General features: G+C 32.4%; 1 protein-coding gene across 1 annotated transcript in view; it reads left to right on the top strand.

Annotated features, from left to right (window-relative positions):
- Positions 1–20,567, top strand: part of LOC140446306 (regulating synaptic membrane exocytosis protein 2-like) — a 113,535-nt gene that overhangs the window by 23,003 nt on the left and 69,965 nt on the right. The window contains exon 4 of the mRNA XM_072538844.1: positions 4,755–4,813. Coding sequence (XP_072394945.1) covers positions 4,755–4,813 — 59 coding nt within the window. The remainder of the gene's footprint in view (positions 1–4,754; positions 4,814–20,567) is intronic.

Raw genomic sequence — 20,567 nt, 5'->3', positions numbered from 1 at the left:
TTGTTGCAAGTAAAGAAATTCCATATTTTCTTTAAACATAGATTTTCCCTACTACTATTGATTCCACCATTGCCAACTTCAAAATTGTGCAACAGATCTGGACCTAGCAATCTTTTAAATGTATCAAGTGTTAACACCGGTTCATCTGATGCATTAGTAGTGTTTATTTCATCACCGTCATTTTGACTTGTCTCCACTCCATTTCCTTCATTCTTGTGTCCCATACACTTGGAATAGTCTATTGCATTACAATCCCAAGGAAATAGGCCAGTAGCTCTAAACCCATTAATTATGGTACTATTTTTAACATAGTCGTTTACAACCTTGGAAAGTAAAGGAGCAAAGTTTTCTTTCGTAAACTGGAGCAATGGATGTTCTCTTTTCCATTGAAGTATGCCCTTTTGCCAGCCTGCCTTTAATGGCTTAAAGGCAGCGACATCAGCCGGTTGCAACAGTCTTGTAGCATTTGGGTACAAAGCTATCAGCACTATACCCAGCTTGTTGCATAACTGATTAACTTGGAGAGTCAGATGTGTTTTATGCCCATCGACAAATAGAATAACTGGCTTTTCAACCTTATTTTTTACAAGGAATGGGTTAAATACGTTTGCTATGTATTCGTAGAATAAAGCAGATTTCATCCAGCCATTTTCTGAATAGCCTACTCCCCAATCTTCTGGAACTGTTTCCAATATTTCTTTTGGAGGTTTTCTCTTATATGGAAATATGATCATTAGTGGAGTCACACCACCATTGGCACAAAAGGTGAACATTACTGTTAACGCAGCTTTAGCAGTTGCTTGATCCACCTCGTACACATTTTTTGTACCTTTGCATGCAATTACTTTTTTATTTTTTGGGCATAATAAAAAATTTGTTTCATCTCCATTATATATTCTATTGCCATCTTGCAGTATACTTTTAACACCTTCATTTTCAAGTTCTGTTTCGATTGTTTTGAACCAGTTTTTGATATCATTTTCGCTAATACAGGCACTAGCTTGCGTAACTGCTTCGGTAGTCCTCAAGCACAATTCTGGATTCCTTTTCATGAATGCACGATACCAACCTTTGCCAGGTAAGCCATCAGGAAATGGGGTGACTCTATTGGCGTTCTTTATAATATTTTGTACGCTGTGTTGGACATCTTCAATCCGCCTAGGGAAACCTTTCTTTTGGCACGTTACTATCCACCTGTTAATTTAGAAAAAGTAAATATCGTACATTATTATAAAATTTACGACTTACTTAACCAAAATTGATTCTTCCTCTTTTGTAAGATAACTAGCTGGACCAAAACCTGGTTTCTTGAATTTATTTCCCATTCGAAACTGAATCGTTGATCTGGGCACACCATACAATTTTGAGGCTTTTAATTTTGACATGCCATCCTTAACTGCTTCTACTGCTTTATGAATATTTTCTTCTCTTTCTCTATTCATTTTAAACACCTAAGAGAAATTAGAGTACCTAAATATAATGCCTTCAAATATTTTAGGGGCATATTTGGTTATTTTAGGAAAGTAACTACCTACTTACACGTCTATATACTACCTTTTTTGCAAAGATATTTTTTAAATTAATAAATCCTAACTTTCTTATAAACTTAGCTCCTACATAAAGGAGGTGTCAAAGGTAGGTGCCAAGGATTGAAATACACAATAATTTTTAAAATACGGTGGTTGGCACTACATGCCAACCAATAAATTTGTCATTTTTTTGTAGACAGTCGTTGGCACTAAATAAATTTGAGGTTAAAGTTTATACAAAGCCTCATCCTTTAGTGTAATCAAGATATAGACATTGTACACTATACATACACTAGATTTTTTATGACACAACTTACCTTTGGAACAATATATACATAAATTATTCACACACTGTTTAGCAATATAAACTGTCTCCAGACTCTTCCAGATACAGCGTAACAAAACCATTCATGAGATGGATTTACTACCAACGTAAGAGAACAAAAATACTAAATACACCAAACTACCAACACTAAACTGTAAAACTATAGAAACCTGATGTCCACAGAATAAAATATAAACAGTTGCCTTGAATCAGAAATTTGCATGTCAACTACTATAGACCTGCCAACCACTGTCACCTTTACCCTATGTATTTTTCCACCAGCTCTACTTCGTTGTCTCCAATATTGATATTTCCAGTAGGTACTAGATTTTTCATGAATTTTCATGAGTTTTCAAAACTATGTCATCTGCGAATTTCAAATTTGTTAATCTTTCTCAGTTAAGTTTTTTACAAGTGTATTCTAGTACTGCGGTAAACAGTTTAGGCGATAAGGTATCACCCTGTCGGACTCCTCTGATCCGTGTTTTATGTAGTTTCACCGACATAGCTGCGTTCTTGTATGTATTGTAAATTAACCTTGTATATCGGTAGTCATACCGATACCTATACTTTTAAGACACAAGTGTTGTAGTTTTTGTATTCCATAGGGTACTGGATTGGCTGATGAATAAAGATTTAGTTTTTTTGTTTATTTATTTCTCACACATGGATAATGGATACACAGATTCTATAGGTTATATATGTCATGTCAAACTTCTTCTTCATTTTATATTAAAATTCAGTTGTACCAACTGCTGAGTACAAAACTAGTTACAAACATTAAAACATAAAAATCCTAACATAGCCCCCCTTTGAAGGGAACCTTCAAAATATATAATGTAAATTTCACGATAATTTCACGATCGTTTTAGGACACCTTTTGTAGTGGGCACAAGGGATACTCGATGAATACCATCTGGACCAGGAATCAGCTGCAAAATTCGTCCTAGTTGCCATGTTTGTGGTGGTAAGTGGTCATTACGGATTAATACCAGACTTCCAACTGAAAGTTTTGACTGTGGAGACTTCCATTTATATAGTTGGTGGAGCTGGCTGATGTACTCTTTTGAAAATCGATTCCAAAACTGTTGTTGCAAAGGTTGAACAGCTTGGAGTCTTGTGATACTATTTTCTGCTACTTCCAGTAAGTCTAAGGAAGGAAGAGAAGTAATAGGATGGCCCAAAAGGAAGTGGAAAGGAGTCAGAGGCTCGTAATCATTTGGGTCATCTAAAATTGCATAGAGCGGTCTTGAATTTAGAATGCCTTCAATTTGAATAATCAGAGCAACTGTATATTGTATGGTTATTCTTTTTACAAAAGTTACATTTTTTGTAATGATTATTTGAATTATGGCTCTAAATTAAAAATTTGAATGATTTTTTGTTTTGTTTTAGATTAGGTTTTATATTAGAACTAGAATTAATGTTTACATTTGTAGTGTTGTGTATAATTTCCAATATGTCTGCTTTTGATTTAAGAAATTCTAAGAATTCCTCCATGTTAGGAAGTTCACCACTAAATTTTTTCTCTTTCCACTCTCGAAAAGTATTTTTGTCTAATTTTGATGAAACTAAATGTATAATTAGAAAATCCCACAACTGGTCTTTACTAATACCTATGTTTTGTAAAGGTACAAGATTTTTTGATACATTGTCTAATAGTCTACGAAAACTTGTTGAGGATTCTTTAGAACAATGCTCTATGTTAAGAATTGAATTTAAATGACTATCTACTAAAAAATACTTTTTGTCAAACCTGTCTAATAATGTGTTCCAAGCTTCTTAATATAAATTATCAGTGAATGGAATTTGATCAATTAAACTTTTTGCATAACCTTCTAGTGATGCTCTCAATAAAGAAAATTTTTGAGAATCTGTCAATGATGCATTCTCATGTATTGTTGAAAGGTAATTACTTTTAAACTCCAGCCAACTGTCATAATCACCTTTAAACATTTGAAGTTTAATTTTAGGTAAAATAATATTTTGTAATGGATTTTTATTATAACTATTACAACTTAATGAATTGTTACTAGTTGGATTTGCAGACATACTTTCTATGTATGTCTTAAGAAAACTTAGAGTATAATAATAGCGCTTTTTAAATTGTTCTCTCTCCTTATAGTTCTCCTCAAGTTGTTGTTCAGGACAATTTACCTCTATTTCTAATTGAATGATTTCAAAGTCTTTATTTATTAACTCTAATTCATTAATTCTCATTGTAGCATCAGTTAATAAAGATGTCCTATCTGGTTCTGATGTTTTTATAACATCTATAAACTTTTCTACCAAAGTTAACCGCCTTTTAACTGAACCCCTAGTTCTAATACATTTTGCTAAATCAGACATGATTATTGATTAAAGCCTCTAAATTGTGAATAATAGGTTGGATAATCAGTAAGGTAAAATAGGAAATAGAATGAATAACTTACGATTACCTCCTGTGTGTGTAGTGTATGTAGAACACTTCAATCTGAATTTTTTTAAGTTCTTGTGCATATTTTTTGAAAATAGCTGTTTCTGGATATATCACGCTCGAAGGATCAACAAATGTTGTATTTTTTGTATTCCATAGGGTACTGGATTGGCTGATGAATAAAGATTTAGTTTTTTTGTTTATTTATTTCTCACACATGGATAATGGATACACAGAATCTATAGGTTATATATGTGATGTCAAACTTCTTCTTCTTCTTTTTATATTAAAATTCAGTTGTACCAACTGCTGAGTACAAAATACATAATATGAACTGAACATAAAAATCCTAACACACAAGGATATAAAAATACCGAGAATTTTCCGACATATACAATATGTAGTTTGAATTTATTTATTTTAAATATCTTTCTAATAAATTTAATTCGTATTTAAGAAGTAATAATTGTGTTTGTTGTTTCAGAACCCGATAATGACAAGGCACCATCTTCACCGACAAGGCGAAAACTACCTAAAACGCCGGTATAAAAAACAAACCTATTATTAATATACATATCTAACTATTGAAATGTGACTGATTTATACATATATTATTATATGCAGTTATAAATTTACAATGTTTGTCTGAATGAGGTAAGAGTTACCCAAACGAAAATTGTTTACCTACTTAATTATTCATATTTTTATATTGTTAATTATTATGTTATCATTGTTAAAATCCCTTGTTTTTATTTCGTTTATATATTATCTTATATTCATTTATTAAGTCTATAGATCATATAAGCAGGTTGCTATTAGCACAGTGTAGTCGATGTAGCGGAGATTGTTAATTCGGATTCCCATCTCTAAGGAATTCAGTGAAAATTTCTTCAGTATCTATATATATATATATATATATATATATATATATAAATATTGAAGAGAGTCGACAAGTCTACAAATCGACAAGAGCTCACAGCCTAATCCTGGCTTAATCCTTGCATTATTTTCACTGCCTTCGATTCTGATTAGAGCACGCTGGCTAAAGTACAAATGTGTGATTATCCTGATGTCCTTCTTATCCATTCCTATCCTTTTTAGGGCATCACAGCACCTCTAAAGTAGGACTTGTAAAATGATAAGTACTTCTCGTGTACCCGCGAAATTACGAAATATAAACTGCATTACTACGACATTTTCCTTAAATTTTTTGTAATTCTGACATGTAGGATTAAAAAAAAAATCTCAAATACCTAATTCGAACAACTCATAGGCCTGATGGTCCGAAACTAATCGCACGTTTTCGCAGATAGTTTCTTTAGCAGTGCTACAAATGTTGACAATGTTACCTGAATCCAAGAGGACGTTAAACTGTTCACTTAACTTCTGTATGCTCACTTCGCCCGTCACCGTCATAAGTTATTCGTCTAGACCTGTGTCTTTACCGTTCTTAGACCATTCTAAAACCGTTTTCACCTCGTTCTTTAGTATTGGCGGCCAGTCTTCTTCATGTGCCATATCAGAAATATCCGATGTTGGCGATCACCACTGCGAAGGCTTGACGATCTTCTGCCATGTTGAATAACTGTCCTACTGTTGCTACTGCTAACACTGTTTATCTGATCCCCTGTTGAGTTTAATGCCTAAAAACCGCCCTTGTAGCCTCTATAGTATTTATTCTATCTCTTAATATATTTGGTAGCACCTTGTATGATATGTTTAGCTGCGTTATATTTCTGTAATTCTTGCACACTGTTCTGTCACATTTTTTATGAATTGGGATAATTATACCTTTGTTTCATTTCCTTGGCAGTTTTTCTGATTCCCATTACTTCTCCGCCTCATGCAGTCACTCTCAAGGATTGTGTTGTTTTTTGTCATGATATGGTGTTTTGATGGGAATTCGTCTGTTCTTCTACTGTCTGGTATGTCCTACTTGCGATTTTGGCTGTACCCCCTTAGTTGTCTGACTCTGCATTTGTCCCCATTTCGCTTCTTACCTCTAGTATATTTCTTAAATATCTTACGTTTGTTGGTACATCATGTATCTGATTTCTTGTTTTTCCATAGTGCGACACCTTTGTTTCTTTATAATTATTCTTATGGAGGAAGATCGTAGACATTGCTATAAGGTTATTAGTTACTGCCAGATTCATTAATTATTGTCGGTTTTCATTTGCTTTGAAATTTATCTTTGAAAACGTTATGTCACATCTTTTATTCTGAGATTACTTATTTGATTATTTACATTTATTACTTTACTTACACAGTCAGTGTTCAATGTGAAACCTGTTTCAAGCTCATATTCATTATTTTCTGTACCACCATTAAAAATTGTTTAACCATCCATCACTAATGTCCCCTCATCTGATCATCTAATTTCTTGGGGAGGGTTTACGTCTACCTGGTACGTTAATATTATTTTACGTAAAAAAGACAATTTTTTTTAGTTTATTAACATTTTGTATTTGGAAAACGATTTCCGAGGTGTAAATCGAAACTTAATTTAAAGTAAAATTGTGGTTTATTTTCAGTAAAAATAGTGAATTATTATACGTATATTTCTAATGTTAAAATAAGAAATTGCTTAATAAAGTCTTCAATTCATATCAAGCATTGTAAATTTATTAAAAGAAAAGAAGTATTTCGCGTTGAAGTGCAATCAGTGTTCAGTCTTAGATATTTTTATTATGATATAAATAATGGAGAACGAGGGGCCCAAGTTAATTTTTGTATGAAGCTAAGAGAAACAAAACACTTACACTAATTAAAACGACATTTATCGTATTAATAATAATATTAACATTCATAAAATTAGTAGTTGGTAGGTAGATATTTGATGGTTCAAGAATTATTGGTGTGATTTAGGTTTTAGGGCCATTTTGCTAATATATTAAATGGTTAAGATTTTAACAAATTGGGTGTATTTTACTAATGATGAAAATTCATGTTAATAAAACAAATATAACTCAACTTTTATATATATTTTCAAACGATTTTTCTAACTTACAATAAAATGTGTTTGATGAAGAACCGTTCTCAAATAAAGAATTCCAACTGAAGTATTTCCATTTATGTGTAGTCAGTGACAAGATTTGGGGAAAGCGAATTATTTTTCTCGATTTAGGTAATACACTTTAGCTCATCGGCTTATTTATTTATTTCAAAGAATGATACAATAAACCTGAGATCTTCTTTTTTTATACTTAACCGATGAATTGTGCTATAATCCACGTTTAAGTTGGAAACTCGTCTATGTTGACAATTATTTGAATTGTTGTTTTGCCATTGTTAAATCTGGTTATGCCTCTTTCACTTGCCAATATGCTACATGCTTTTACAGTACTCAATCTAACCGAATAAATAGTGGTGTTTACATTAAAGATAGAACGGTTCAATGCTTTTACTGCAAAAACGGAAGCACTCAATAAAGTAGTCGAATACCCAATGGACTAGTCAAACAAATCGAATACAGAATATCTATATCTATAATACTAACATTACGATATATTTTATAGAACTAACGGTTGTGTAGACGCTATCGCGTGACGTCAGATGGGAACTTCCATTCTACATTCTACTTCTTTAATAGTTATTTAACCAACAAGTGTATTAATAAGGGCAATTAACAATTGAGATATTTTATGTTAATGTTCGAGATTGTTAATCGCCATTTTAATTCACTTCATTACGAAACTTTTCCGTCGACCGTACTTTTCAGAAATAAAGATATCTTAGTTTAAATATTTATTTACTTAACGATAAACAACAATTTTTTCAGCTTTCATTAACTTTATTTAAGTTTAATTTTCCTTAGTGGTAGTTTTATTATTGTAAACATTAATATTCGAAATAGTACAATTACTGAAATTAAAGGGCCACAAACTTGCTATTAGTCCTTTTTCGGCAATGTTTGAAAAATATGTCAACAATACAGATTCTGAATATCGTATTATTTTTCTCTCGTCACACCATGCAATAAATTCAGCGTATGTTTTTTCGTACAACACTTTGCTCTTTTCAGGCAGTAAACTTAAAGATATTTCATTTGCAGTTTCTGCCACTTCTGGTGTATTTAAATTAAACTCTTCGTCAATATCCATCTTTTGATTTTTCAAATACATAGAATTTTAAACAATAAAGTAAATAATGACATACAATAACAGACAATAACAGATAGTACTAACAGCGGCTACTTTATTTTAAATTTTTTAGTGGGAATATAAATAGGTATATGTTTGGTTGCCTACACCACAGGTCACTGCCAATCACAGAGCGTATAATTAATATATGCAAGCAATATATGTTGTGTTGCCTATAATGAAATCGTTCATTAATAGAAAATCATTCATTAATAGGGGTCATTAATCAATGAGGGTGTTAAAATTGATCATAAATGGACGGTCGACGGAAAAACAACTTTATTTAATACTTACTTGTTTACAATACTTTAACAAACTGACTTCTAACAAACTTCAAACTTCAAAGTATCAATTGAGGAGATTTAAAGCAAAACTGAATAAATCCACTAACAACGATTTTTTGCAAAATAGGAATTTTCTGTGACGCAAAAAGTAATTATTTTTTCAATTTAGTAATGTTTGTATTTTGAGAACGATTTCCGAAGTGGAAATTGAAACGTCAATAAACGTACTTTAATCTTTAAGTGTGGCTTATTCCCATTTAAATAGTAATTATTTTTTTTGTTTATCTTGTTCGGAAATAATATTAGAGAAATCATAATAAAACTTTTGCTACAATATAAATTTAAAAAAGTGATATTTACTGCAAAAAAAAATTTAAACAAAAGTGGATTTATTTGGTTTTGCTCACAACTTTATTAGCAACAATTAACTCGATTCTTTAGGTACTTTCTTAGTATGTTCAACTTGATTATTTTCACATAATAGATTCGTTTATCACAAAAAAGTTTCGTCACTTTTCCAATCCTTTCCAAATTGTTTTTCCATAATTTGTTTGACACTTTATATGTTCTTTGGTGGAATAGCACTTCGCAGGTTTACTTCGGATAGAAAAAAATGTTCTCTTTCCCCTTTTGTAAACTGCTCGCCTAATTTCGGATTGGGCTTTAAATCAATAATGCTGAAAGCATAAAATTAAAATTTCTTTAGTTTTTTTAATCTGTGTCTTTTTCAAACAGATTCTTATTAAGTCTGATATTCCAACAATCTTATTAAGGTAATTTTGTAATTCCTTGATATCAAAAATTCTCCAGTCTTGTCCTAAGACTGAGATTGGGTCCCTAAAATTTGTGTTTTAGTTTAGTTTTAAGTACTAAAGATAGCAGTGCCAAAGATTCAGGTATCTATTATCCTTTCTACCAACTAAAACCACCCTCTCTTACTTGTGCACAGTTGACTGTCGCACGTACCGTACTCCGAAAGTAGGGTGGCCGCTGTAAGGCTGACGACATTTTTAGAACACTCCCTTCTCTTATCTAGATGTTATCTATTGTTCTGAAGCTATTTTTTTGTGGCATTTTAAAGTAATTACTATTTTAATGGGAATAAGCCACAATTGAAGGTTAAAATAAGTTTATTGACGTTTGACATTAATCCAACTTGTAAATACAATACATTTTGGAGACGAGTATCGCCGTATTCCCGTTCTCCTCTTCCAATCCTCCCGGTCCAAGGCATGCTCCTCCTCCAAACCTCTCGATTCCATCGCTCTTCTAATTCCTTCATTCCATGAGCGTCAAGGTCTACCCTTTTTCTTCTTCCAGAGGAATTCAATTTGTGAAGTTTTTGGGGCCAGCGTTCGTCAGAAATTCTCAATAGGTGTCGAAACCATTTTGAACCTCTTCTTTCTATTCTGGTACTTCGGTACCAACCGCTACTCTTTTTTCTAATAATTGTTGGAGTATAAACAAGTTATCAGTGCAAGACAAAGATCAAAGATTCAAACGTCAATAAACTTATTTTAACCTTCAATTGCGGCTTATTCCATTAAAATAGTAATTAGATCTTATCTCTGTCATTGGCCCGGTTGGTGTTTCTCTTCTTCTTTTTTCTTTTTAATGACTGCTCGGATGTAATTGTGAACACTATTCCATCCCTTCGTACTTCCCGTCATCTTCACGATCATCTCTCTTACAGTCACAGGGTTCATACCTATTGCTTTATACATTTTGTTTCTCTCCACTGTACATCTATTACACTCCAGTATAGTGTAACAACCGTATAGGCACTTATCTGTATCTGTCTTTCTGAACCTATGAAGATACGCCCTAAAACAGACAATATACCCAGTCCCTTAGGCTCGGGATCAATATCTTGGTCCACTGGGCAACATTTTCCTGGTTGTTCCACTCGTCTTGACATCATTCCATTGGTTTTCTCTTTCTTCTTTTTTTTATAGCTGTTGTCAAATACTGTCTTCTCTCATAGAGATGTCTCTTTTCTACTAACACATGCAGAGGAACACAACCCGTGAAAGTCCACAAGGCCGCCGCAGATACAGTACTGTAGGCGAATGCTACTCGCGACAGACTCGTTCGGTCTACTTTTTTCATAAGCCCAATATTAGGTATCTATATCTAAATATAATGAAAAATATTATTAATTATTGTGTATTAATTATTGTGTATTTATATAATAATTATTGTGTTCTACATATTTAAAGTGGTAATTTAATTATTCAATTAGCGTTTTGGATTTTTTGTATTTTGTGTGAAAGACAAGTTACACTTTCCTACTATTCTTTATAAATTTTTTACTTTATATGCCCTGGGGGATGTATAACCCCCAAAACCACCCTGGGTGCGACACAGGGTTGACGTGGCAGTTAATGTGTCAAGTGCAATTTTTCAGTTCCTTAATAATATCTTCTATGTTTGTAACAATAAAGATTTTTTAAATTACACAGTTATTGTTGTCCAATATGTATTTATCATTTCAAGTCAATCGCATACCTTACGTCAATTTAACTTTGTAATTACTTGTATTGTGTTGTAATTACACTTTAGCAGAACATAAAGTGTGCCAAAGTGTCCAGTAATACACAAAGTTTAAAACGGTTTATATGTTTACACTTTAATCAAATGCGCAATATGGCCTCCTTTTAGCTCAGTAAGTTTATTAATTATTTTAATAAAGGATCCTCTCATTTAGTATTTATCACTTTCTTATATTCTCTCTCTTCGCCAACTTATACCAATTCATGCCAGTATCTAGGTCTCTCCCGATTGCTTCCATCTTTCTTTATCCTGTGCTTTGACTGCAATCAAATGTTTTTTATTTTAATTTCCACATGAACTTGCTGCAAAATATTAATAAATGTCAAGAGAAACATATTTAAACAAAACTTCTTGCGTCTCTATAAACAAGCTAAAGTGATGTGGATTAAATCATAGTATTTTAAAATTAATATTGTGTAGTTAAATGTTCATAAGCATAAATGAAACACCCTATACATAAATTTTACCGTACATGTATAAAATCTTAACTGTTTCAATATATTTCGGGCAAATGACAATTAGCTAGAAAATTTTTAGAAAATAATTTACTTTTTCGTTTATTTTAACTTTGGCCTAGTTATAGTGTGCTTAAGCAATATTGAAAAACGTTTTATATGGTAAATTTCCATATGCGATTCCTTTCGTACGTTCTTCATTCTTCCTAAACGTTTACTGTAGGTTTGGACCAATTCTTAATCATCTTCTGTCTAACTTCTGCGATTTATAGCTACGGGAGTTCTTAGATAAATCAAAAAAAATATGTAGTTCAGACAACATATACGAAAAATGTTAAGTAGTCCGCTACTGATATGTTTTAAGTGATTTATAATGGCTGTTTGCAATTAAATTAATTAGGTTGATGGCAAAAATATAACCTTTAATAATAACTTCTGAGAACAAAATGCATCTTTTTCAATACATACGTGAACGTAAAGTTGCATAAGTAACAACTAGGACTCAAAATAGATGTTACGAACTTCTAGCTGAGAATATGACGAAATTAAATATGTAGTATCAAGAATATTAAATTAAAACTTAAAAGATCTACAAAAATATACACAAAAGGAAATAATTTTCGTTTCATGGAGTAAATATCATTTACAAATAATACGATATACAGTACAGATACTATCATCGATAATACTCAGGAGCCATTTAAGCTATTTGAACTAAACTGGTATTGTTTTGTACTTCATAAAGTTTAAAATTTAAATAAATTACTTTGTGGTTGCATTTTTCACAGTGACGCAATTTATTTTTTTATGTGGGGGTGGTTAGTATAAGCTTGACTTAAATTTTCAAGTTTGTGATATCGCCGAGGGGCGCCGTCCCTCGGCGTCCATCTTTGGAAAAGGGGTGCAAAAGATTTTCGCGCTGCACCTCGTAAAGTAGCAACCCTATAGGAAATTTTATAAAACAATATTTTAGCAAATTAAATTGTCTGTAACTTTATTACAAAAGTAAGTTATAAACAAAAGTAACTGAAAATTTTTAACCACATTTTTTTTATTAAGTAAACCGCGTCAACCATGAAAGGTTATTGGCGGGGAAGAGTTGTACATAAAATCAGATGTTTGCTTATAACAACTAATTACTAATTGATAACTTAAGTCTATTTTTATATTAGATTGTACAATTTAGATAGTTTTAGAAACTTAGTCACTTTATCACATTTACTATATTTCAGAGCACTTTTCAGATCACTTTGAAGTCATTCCAGGTGATAGAGTGGGCAACTAACAATAATGTGTTTGATTGTCAGAAGAATATCACAAACATAGCACAGTTTTTGTTGTTCTTTCATTAGGTTCTGGTGGGTTAACCTGGTATGTCCTATTCTCAAGCGGTGTTGTATGACATGATCTCGTCGTTTTTGTGGCATTATCCCTTTTGGTGACAAATTTGGGTTGATGCGTTGCAGTTTGTTGTCGTCAAGTTTTTTCCATTTTTCGAGCCATATTCTCATTGAAAATTATGTGATGGTGTTTTGAATGTTGGAATGAGGAATTTCTAGGAGCTCTTTATCTGGTCTATTCGTATAGCAGGCTTCTTTAGCTTCCCGATCAGCTTTTTCATTACCTATTATGCCTACATGAGATGGAATGCAAACAAATTCTACTTTTTTATTCTTACTGTAAAGTTCTTCTAGATTAATTTTAATTTGGCATAGTATTGGGTGGTTTGGGTAAACCCTTAATATTCCTTGTACTGCGCTTAAAGAATCTGTGAAAATGACTGCTTCCAATTTGGGCTGGTTTAATATATGTTGTAGGGCTTTAGATATGGCATGTTAATACGGATTGAATGTTTCACTGAATAAGAGACATTTTGTTTTTTTTTTATTTATCGTTAGAAGGAGTATTTTCCTGTGATGCGTCAGTATCTTCAGAGGTGTCCTGAATACTAAAATTTTGGTTTATTTTACTAAGTAGTTTTTTCTGGATTCTTGTAATTCTAGATTTAATTGCTCTCTCGTTTAACATGAAATATATTTCAGTTAGCATATGTCCCAACCCTTGTATATCCTGTGTGTATTCTAGGGCCAGTTCTACTGGGGTGGAAGAACCTTGAACGTCTTCTAAGAATGCTAATAATTGGATCTAATTTAGTACATATGGTGGTGATGCATCATGGATAAATTGTTTGACTGGTTGTAATAACGACTCAATATTAGTAGTTTCTGAAATGAATTTGTCTAATTTGATATTTTTTTTCTTCTTTTTAATTTGCACTGGTTTTGGTTTCGTGAATTCTGTTGGTATAATTTCTGTAGGAGTGAAGCAAGTTGGGGATTGACCACATTTTCTTTGGCGTTATAACTTTTTTCTGGTCATTTTATAAAAAAAGTACATCAGAGAAATTTTGTGTAGGGTATTTTAGCGAATAATGTACACTATTAATTTGTTAAATTTTACAGCGCTCCGAAGTTCACCGGGTTCTTGAATACTCGTAAGAATACGATAAAAATCAACCATTAGGCTTAGTTTTCTATTATATATTTTTTGTTCATATAATTTATCATTTTCGAAACATTTCTATGTTATTATTAATTAAATATTGACCCTTGCCCCACCACAAAACTTATAATATTATTGATTTTTACAATAAGTGGTAAACAGTGTACATTAACAAGAATCCAAAGCAGTTAGAAAAGTTGTTATAATTTGTCCTAGTAGGTTCAGCTGTTTCTTCCCCCTATACTTATTCATTAAATTATGCTACATATTTCGCTAAGTGCAGAGTTATTGAATTGTGACAATTATTTTGAGTTTTATAGGTACAATTAAGAGTTTTGTGGACAAAATTTTTAACACTTTGATTGTGATTGTTCCATTTATAAGAAATCTCTAAAGAACAACAAGGTAAGAATTGTGAAGGCAAAATGGATGAAACCTTTGCTTGATCTTGAATAAAACTTTGCAATTTTTACATTGATTTTTGGTTTTTTGGATTTTGTGCACTATTGCTTTATTTGCGCAGGATCATTCCAGGATCAGAGTCATTTGCGCCAAATACAACATAGGAGGATTTTTCAGGTACTTATGTAATGAAGGTACAAAAAAAAAGCATTATGGACCTTATTGACAAAGTCAATGTTCCCAGCTTAATAGATGTTGAAGCTAAGTATGAGTATGTTTTTGCTTACTTACATGAAAGTATTGAAAAGTGCCAATTCCTAATGACAGATTTAATAAAATCGGTTAAAGGAGATTACATTCATCACAACCGTACAATCATAGAACGATTAAAGACGAAGTATAAAGATGCAATTTTATTTTTCAATAAAGCTGACCAAGATTGCATTTTCTGCTTCAAAAGGTTGATTTATAAAGTAATATCCAGAAGATCATCTCATAAAAGAACCAATAAAAAAAGTAAAGTTCGTGTAACCTTCTGGCTAAGGTTTAGTGTTATGGTTTTCTGGTCGCGCAAGCGCTAATAACATAACTTAACGACTACTTTCGTAGCCGGGACCGACGGCTTTTACGTGCCCTCCGAAGCACGGTGGCAGCTCAGGTAAATTAGAAATTGAAAATTTTGATGGTGCCGGGATATGAACCCGGGCCTTCCAGCTTTTTTAAGTCAATTACATAGCCACTGAGCTACGGCTGCCGCTATAAAAAACAATTATCATTATTAGAAGAAATTGAAAAATGTTAGACATGCAGCTGCAATTATTTTAAAAGACATCTGTTCACAGTCTTATGAAACGAACCAGTATCCACCTTCACATGATAGTTTAACGGACATTCATACTTAACATTATTAAATGCCAATCAAAACGTAAGTCATTACTTGCAGTACTAAGATAGTGTATATCGGTTGTTCACTCCATAATTGCAGCACCTCGACATGCTTTATTTATTTCTCCCCTGCCACTTGAGGTTGGGGATCTTTTTTATACAAAAAATATTGTTGTAATCTTTTTAATTTTCTTTCGTCATTAGGCTTCTTCTTATCTTATAAATCTATTTCTTCTTCTTCTCTTCACTGGCTTTACAACTCGGGGTGAGTTTTCGCCGCATCTATTATCGCCTTTCATCCTCTGCGATCTTGCGCTTCTATTTCCCATTGTTGTACCCCAATTCTAGATAAATCGGCTTCAACATCATCCTTTCATCTTTTTCTCGGTCAGCCTACTGATCTTCTACCATCTGGTCTTTCAAAAAACACTGCCTTTAACACTCTGTCATCCTATGATCGTACCACGTGACCTGCCCATCTTATTTGGTTTGCCTTGATATGTCTAACTATGTTTTCAGTTCCATACAGAGTCACCAATTCAGCATTACTGCATCTTCTCCAATCCCCTGTGAATTCATCTCTTTGAAGGCCAAATATTATTCTGAGAACCTTTCTTTCAAATACTAGAAGCTTATTGATTTCCCGCTGGTTGACAGTCCATGTTTCACTGCCATATGTAATAATTCAAATAATCGACTTGTACAGTGTTAATTTAAATTTTCTTTTTAGCAGCTTCGATAGCTTCGATCTTAATAATGTTGAAAGGGAGTATAATGCTCTATTTTCGGCAGCTATCCTTGCTGAGACCTCTTTTTCTATGTGGTTGTCCGCTGTGATTATCACCCCCAAGCATTTAAATTCCTTTACTACTTCGAAGTTGTGATCATTAATACTGATGTTCTGTCTAACTCTTAGTCTTGGATTTTTGGTTACTACCATGTATTTCGTCTTTTCTTCATTTATTCGGAGACCCAGACTACCTGTTTCTCCTCGAGCTGTGAAAACACCTCTCTCACGTCTCTTGTAGAATGCGTGACTGCATCTATATCATCAGCAAAGGCCAGCAACAGTTTTGATCCTTGATCAGCAAATCCTCCTGTCAACTCAGACGATATTTAACTTATTGCATATTCTAAAGTAAAATTGAACAGCAACGGTGACAAGGGGTCCCCCTGCCTAAGTCCTGAAATTATCTATTCTATTTCCTTGTTTGAAATATTCTTCAGTGTATTTCGTCCAGCCCCTAATATTTTACCTCACGCTTTTACCGATTGATGGTAAAAATACTTTTCAGACGATCGGTGGTATTCAATGTGTTACACCATACACCTTACGACAGTATAGAGGCTGATATATCAGTTTACCACGTATCTCCAAAAGAATATCAGCTTCAGCTAAATCTACTTAAAGGTTAATTCCTCTTGTATCCTACTCAAAAGGCAAAACAATTGGATTGGGTAAAATAAATGTTTTATTAATTGAAAGTATCATACCACAGACCAAAAAAATTGTCTTTAAGCCTTGTGATTTAATGTGGCTTTATGGTAAATGATCTTCCACTTTAAATAGTAGGGGATGGAACAGTTTTATGATTGAAGCAACTGCTGAAAAACCTTTTCGGATACGTAGAATCTTACGTTTGCCATTTATAAATGCTCCTCCATTAGACTATGACACAATTTTAGCATTACTTCTACTTTCCGTTGAAAAATCTAAAGGTTCCAATTAAAAAATATGTATTGTGACATATGATCAACCGCTATATTGGAAGCTGTAAATAGGCTTACTGGAAATACCAAAAAAAAACGCGCCTCTAGACTCTACCTCATAGGTGGCGGGGAAAAGGTCGATAATAAATTAATAATCACATAGAAATGGTAGGAAAATGATAAACTATATGAATAAAAAAATATATAATAGAGAACTAAGCCTAATAGTTCATTTTCATCGTATTCTTATGAGTAATCAAGAACTCTGTCAACTTTGGAGGGCTATCAAATCCAAATAAATTATTGAAATTAAACAAATTTGTAGTGAAAAAAATTCGTCAAAAAACCTCTATAATATTGTTTTGATGTCATTTTATTATAAAATAAATAGAAAAAGAGTTATAAGGCTCAAAAGATAATTTGTTCAAAAATTCTTAGTTATTTTCGTTTATAACTTTTAATTTTCAATTTTACGATAAAAAGTATTACAATAAAATTTTGTGTAAAGCTGCTAATTTGCGAAATACAGCGCGAAAATCCTTGGAACCACTTTTTCCAAGGTTGGCGATACAAACTTAAAGTTAAGCTTATCCTTACCCCCCTCCCCCTAACATATAAAAAAATAAAATTGCGTCCTCTGAAAAATGCACGCTAAGGCCTAAAAAATGTAATATTTCAACAAACTAATAGGCCAGAATCTGGAATTGCTTGTTCCTGACATGTAAAGCTATGGTTTGTTAGAACAGTAAGCGACTCATACCTCACAGTCAGTCTAACGCCGCGTACGTTCGTCAAAATCAAAGAAATGGTTCTCTATGATAACGGTGTGTTAGGTTCTGCTGAGCTGCGCGCACTGCACAGCGGTAGCAGTGTACGTTGACGGTGTGCGCTGGAATCAACTGCGATTTGATTTGGACGCAAACGTTCAGCTGAGCTCACAGCGTACACATCTATACCGAAATTATAATTGTATTTTTATATAGTTATTATTATTGTAATAATTAAGTGATGCCTACTAAATTTTCTCCTGAGGAAGATAAAAGACTAGTGGATCTAGTACAAATTGTAAGACAGTTCCAAATAAATCCCTGGAAAGTCTTAAATATTCTCGAAATTTTTCCTCCGTTTAAACAATGTTTCTTCGACTATTAATTTAAAAGCACCTTCTGTATTAAGACATGAAAAAATTTCGTTTACATTTTTATTTCTTTAATTTAGATTTAACGTTATCAACTCTTCTTCTTCCTCCTCTTCTTGGAGTAATAAAATTATTGCGTTAAGTTTGCGAGAATTCATTTTTTTAAACGTATAAACTTTGAGGGAATAAACGTGAAAATATTTTCCATAGGTAAGAAGGTTAGGTTAGGTTAGGTTAGGTTCTAATTTCTAAACTTGTTTTCAGAGCGACAGAGTATTTATGCGAATTAATCTAACAAACCGACTCAACCAAAACTGCCGTGAGTCGAGTACAACAGATTCTGCTGTACGTGTATGCTGTGCGCTGCGCACGGTTCTAACAAACCGTAGCTTTAAGCATGTAACTACTGTAATTCTACAGCGCATGTAACCTCCCAACCACGATACACTTACACCGGTATGCTAACGCGCAGAGAGAGCAAATGAATATTGAGTCTATTACTCTCACACTTTGACGTCACGGCGAAGCAACTTGAATATATAATATCACATAATATATATTGGTTTATGAGTTTAATTGGCCTAAAATAAGATAAAGAAAGCATTTAAATTATTAAGATTAATTAATATAATGTAATGATAATTTAAATTGTATTAAGAGCTACATAAACATAATTTCACTAAACACATAATAAAAATAAATAAATAAAAAATTAATAACTAAACGCGAACTGAAAAGACGGTTTTCGTCTAAAGCAAATTTGATAATTTTTGAGAATATTTAGTTTATAATATGTTGTGAATAAAAAAAAAGAAAACAAATGTGTATCATTATAAATTACAAACTCAACCAATATTACAGATATTAAAATTTTACAGATTTGGTTTAAAAATAGGGAAGTTACAATGAAAAACGCACAATGCATAATATTTGCCCTTTTCAAACGGATGCTCGCCATGAATTTATTACTTACTTATAACTTATTTCTTCAAATCTTGCAATTTTTAAATGTTGACATTTTTTTTTCTAATTTTCTCTTGCAGTTTTCAAAGCTAATTTTTTTATTAAGATGTCTTAATCTAATATATGTACGTGTTTTGCTTAACGGATACGGTATGGCATTATTATTTTCTTCTAATTTTGCCATGGTCCTAGCAGTTAAAGTTTTAAATAAATTGGTGTCATGTGACAATGAAGATGAAATTCATGATCCAATATTTGTGCAACAAAAAGTAAGTCGTCATTAGGATTTAATAAACCACCTCTTGAAATAAATTGTATCCAATCCGGCATGCCAGTAATGCTATGTTATCCGCTTTACATCCTAAGTTGGAATTTATCTACGTATCTAGATATATATTTCAAAGCATCTTGGTTAATTTTTTCTCCGCATTCAAGAAGATTTATTGTAGGAACAGCATCAGGTTTAAGGTTCCTAATACTTGGCGGCATAAAATTTGAAAAATATCTTTGTTTTATAGATATTTCAAAACAATTCTCATCGAAATGTGTTGAACAGATGCATGCTGTAGGGTATTTAAAATATTATTTTATATATTATATGCTAGGTATATTCAAAATTTTTGCATAAACGCTTATATGTAAGTTTAGGCAAATACAACATAATTATCTCCTTAAATGTTTAAGCGTTATTGAGAAATTATTTTGGTACAAACTTTTCCTCTTTATGCAAATTTTTACACACTATTAATATAAAGAGATATTTCCCATTTTTTTAATTTATTTTATCTTGTCGTATATCAGTCCCTTTTGTTTTTCTATTATAATTGCCACATCCAAAAACGGCACATCCAGGCATAACTATAATTATTTAGTTTTATACATAAACGTTAATTTCAAATAAATCACCGGCGAATTAATATATCTAAACGTTAACAAAAGCTACGAATATCTATCTAATGTGTTTCGCGCGTTATTCTTGCTTCGCCGTGACGTCACTGCGCCAAGCCGACGCGTTTAGGATTTTGATCTAAAAAAAAGGTATAAGTGTATCGTGCTCCCAACGCTCATTGATGATCTTCTCAGGTATCTGTGTGATTTATAGCATTTCCCATAGCCCATCATGATCAAGGTTCACTTGTGAAAATTAAAAGAAAAAAAATGAAGAATTTCCAGGTACGAGCCTTTTCTCGGCCTTTTAAGATATTAATATTCATGTACGCGAAATTGCTTACTACTGAAATGGAAATGGTACGCGAAATAGAA

This window comes from Diabrotica undecimpunctata, chromosome 7 (assembly GCF_040954645.1).
Source record: "Diabrotica undecimpunctata isolate CICGRU chromosome 7, icDiaUnde3, whole genome shotgun sequence".
NCBI lineage: Eukaryota > Metazoa > Arthropoda > Insecta > Coleoptera > Chrysomelidae > Diabrotica > Diabrotica undecimpunctata.
This window is presented reverse-complemented; position numbering and strand designations above follow the sequence as displayed.